Source organism: Ursus arctos, unplaced genomic scaffold (genome assembly GCF_023065955.2).
Source record: "Ursus arctos isolate Adak ecotype North America unplaced genomic scaffold, UrsArc2.0 scaffold_14, whole genome shotgun sequence".
Lineage (NCBI taxonomy): Eukaryota > Metazoa > Chordata > Mammalia > Carnivora > Ursidae > Ursus > Ursus arctos.
In genome coordinates, this window is record NW_026622808.1 from 22,659,075 (window position 1) to 22,662,600 (window position 3,526).

Here is a 3,526-nt window from a genome sequence, read left to right on the forward strand (position 1 = left end):
AAGGTAAGAATCCACATTATCAGGAAGAGGAGTGAAGGTGGTAATGTAACAAGATTGACAGACTCAAGGTGAAAACTGGAGTTTTATATTTTCACCTACAATAAAATTATATAAAGGGCTTAGTGACCAAGTATAGTTCTCTTTCCACAAGAATATACAACCCATGATTATTATATTAGGAAAGCTGGGGAAAATTTACTTGGCATGATTTAAGTTCTTTGAAATGAGATTATTTTTGAGGAATCTAACCTGCCCCATGTAAGATACAGAAATTTCTAGGCATTTGTGATTCAAGCTTGGGGAAACATTGAGGACATATGAAAATGGAGAAAGGGGAAAACTATGTATCAGACAAGGCAGAAGCTTAATAAAGTAAATACTTATATGCATGGAGAAGTTGAATTCAAATAAATGGAAATTCTAGGAAATAAATAGAAGGAGCAGATTCTACTTCCACAATCTGATCAACAAATAGCAGTTGCTGGCTCTGAGGCTGGGAGCCCTGCACTTCTTCAGCCCCAAGATGATGGGCCCTCACATCACTGGAACCCAAATGATTCTTTTTAGAGCCCTCTTTATGTCTCTGTTCCTCAGGCTGTAGATGAAGGGGTTCAGCATGGGGGTAACCACCGTGTACATCACCGAAGCCACTGCACTTGCGTGAAAGCTATGGGGAGAAGCAGAGCTCAGGTACACACCGAGCATCGTACAATAAAATAAACAGACAACGGAGAGGTGAGATGCACAGGTGGAAAATGCTTTATACTTGCCCTGAGCTGATGATATTCTAAGTATGGAGGAAACTATCTTAGAGTAAGAGTAAAGGATCCCAACAAAAGCACCACCACCCAGCAGGACAGCTGCAAAATACATCACCACGTTATTAAGAAAGGTGTCAGAACAGGCGAGTTGGACCATCTCATTGAGTTCACAAAAAAAGTGGGAGATTTGGACATGTGAACAGAAGGACAGCCGCAACATCATTAAACTTTGTAACAAGGAATTCAGGATACACATGATCCAGGACACCAGAACCAGCAGTGCACAGAGCTGGGGGTTCATGATGACCGTGTAGTGCAGGGGGTGACAGATGGCCACAAACCGGTCATAAGCCATCACACTCAAGAGAAAGACATCCAACACAGCAAAAAGTGTGAAAAAGTACATCTGGGTGATGCAGCCTGCATAGGTTATGACTTTGCTCTGAGTCTGGATGTTCACCAGCATCTTGGGGACGGTGGTAGAGGTGAAACAGATGTCTACAAAGGACAGGTTGGCCAGGAAGAAGTACATGGGCGTGTGGAGGTGGGAGTCTGAGCTGACGGCCAGGATGATGAGCAGGTTTCCACACACAGTGATCAGGTACATGGAGAGGAAAAGCCCGAATATGAGGGGCTGCAGTTCTGGTTCCTCTGAAAGTCCCAGAAGAAGAAATTCTGAAATTTGTGTATCATTTTCTGGTTCCATGTAGTGGAGGTGACTTCCAGGAAAGAAGGAAATAGCATGACCGATTTTTATACAATTGTGCATTACTTACATATTTGAAATGGTACATTTTATATTTTGCAATCCAGAAATTTATTTTAATATTTTGTTTATGGATTGGTATCCTGTAAGAGATTCCCAATGTCATCTTAGTTATTCTATTTTTCCTCCAACAGTTTTTTTCCCCTAATGGGTCTTGTATTCCACAGTTTCAATTAGATAGCTCTCCAATTTTAAGGGATATATATTGAGTGCTCACCAGGTTTTAGTCAGAGAGAGAGACAGAGAGAGAGAGAAAGAAATAAATAACATCTTCAAAATATAGATCATTTCAGATGGTGACAGGGAGTTAGAGGATAGAGTGAAGAGGTCATTCTATTTTCATGGGTATTTAGGCCAATTCTGCAAAGAATGTGACATTGGAACACAGAACTCAAGTAAGAGAGGGAGATAGATCAAGGATTATGGGGGAAGTGTGTGCCCAGCAGAGGGAATGGCCAGTGCAAAGGCTCCTAGGAAGAAGGTACTTGTTTCCAAGGTTCAAGCCAAGGAAGCAAAGCCAGTGGTGCAAGGGGAATGAGCAGGAGGGAGACTGAGGAGAGACACTGTCAGACATGCTGAGGAGGGAAGTGGCCTCTCTGCTACCGCTGAACCCTCAAGGCACAGGGACTCCCTTGTCCACACTGCCTCTCCCACTGCATTCATCGTGTTGCAAAGACATCCCATGAATTGAACAAGATCCCCTTCTTAGTGGTCTCTCTTATCTAGTTCTGGCCACTATGTTGTGTCACCTTGGGATTTATGAGTCCTGGCTCCCTGTTGTGGGGACAGCTCACACTCTACAGTCACACACACAGGACACTGTGGCTTCCTGGGTTGTGTTATTCCCCTGTCTTTCTCAGCCCCACCATTCTGGTTATGCTTGGGAATGAATCCAACCCAAGTAGCCAGATCAGTGATCCTTCCCCTGCAAAATGCAGAAATGGCTCAGAGAAATGCCAATTCTTACATCTCCCATGGAGAATTAAATCTGGGGCTCCATATTGGGGTGGGCATTTTCTGCTGTGTAAGCTCAGGAGGTCCCTGGGAGCCTGTGAGGAACAATAACTTTCTTTGGTTTTGGCAATGTTCCACCCTTGAATCTAACCCCAGTGCCCAGCTACAATACTAAGAGGAGAAAAAAACAAAATAAAACAGACAAAAAACCACACATACACACACACAAAAACCCACCAAAAAAAAAAAAAAAAAAAAAACAAAAAAAAAACCTCTTCCAAAAGCCAAAGCAGTGGTATATTTCTGTTGTCAAATACAGTATATATGAGAGACCCATGAGAAAATAAGCAAAGCGATCAACCAATACTTCACGAAAGGAACCCACTCAAAATAGCAAAAGCGGGCATTTGCAAACCCAAGCATAGAAAACTTGTTTTTCCTGTACCTCCTCCATCATTATCTGACCAATTCATTTTCATGAATTCTGAGAGGGGATGAGATTAGCTCCTTTATCCCCTTCGTTTCTTTTTTTCCCCCTCTTAAATTTATTTCCCTACCTCTCCACTCAATGTGGGGCTTGAACCCATCACCCTAAGGTGAAGAGTCACTTGTGCCACTGACTGAGCCAGCCAGGCGCCCCTCCTTTATCCCTTTTCGTCTGTGGCATCTTTCACTGATATTCTTGGGCTCTGGGTGTGGATCTCTTCTGACAAACCCAAAGAGCACCTCTAATCCTCATTCTGGATTTCATTCCACGTGCAAAGCCCTCCCCAGACCGTGCTTTATAAACGCTGCCAATATCATGACAGTCTATCTTTTATACCAAATAACTTGCTTCATATGATCATGCCTGAGGACATTACATCATCCACTCGTTCATACCACTGTACTCTGTCCTCACCGTTAGGATGTGGGATTCAAAGGTGCAGGGAACTCACCTCCTTTGTTCACTTTTGTTTTTTTCCACAAAGATATGTGAATATATGTACTGAATATACAAACAAATCTAAGAATATAAAAAGTTACAGAATGAAAGTAATGAATC

At 42.6% G+C, this 3,526-nt stretch overlaps 1 protein-coding gene across 1 annotated transcript; it reads right to left on the minus strand.

Annotated features, from left to right (window-relative positions):
• Window positions 1–534: 534 nt before the first annotated feature.
• On the minus strand, window positions 535–1,467 carry LOC113249243 (olfactory receptor-like protein OLF4). Its single transcript, XM_026490756.2, has one exon. The coding sequence runs from the start codon at window positions 1,465–1,467 to the stop codon at window positions 535–537; it is 933 nt and encodes a 310-aa protein (XP_026346541.1).
• Window positions 1,468–3,526: the final 2,059 nt, after the last annotated feature.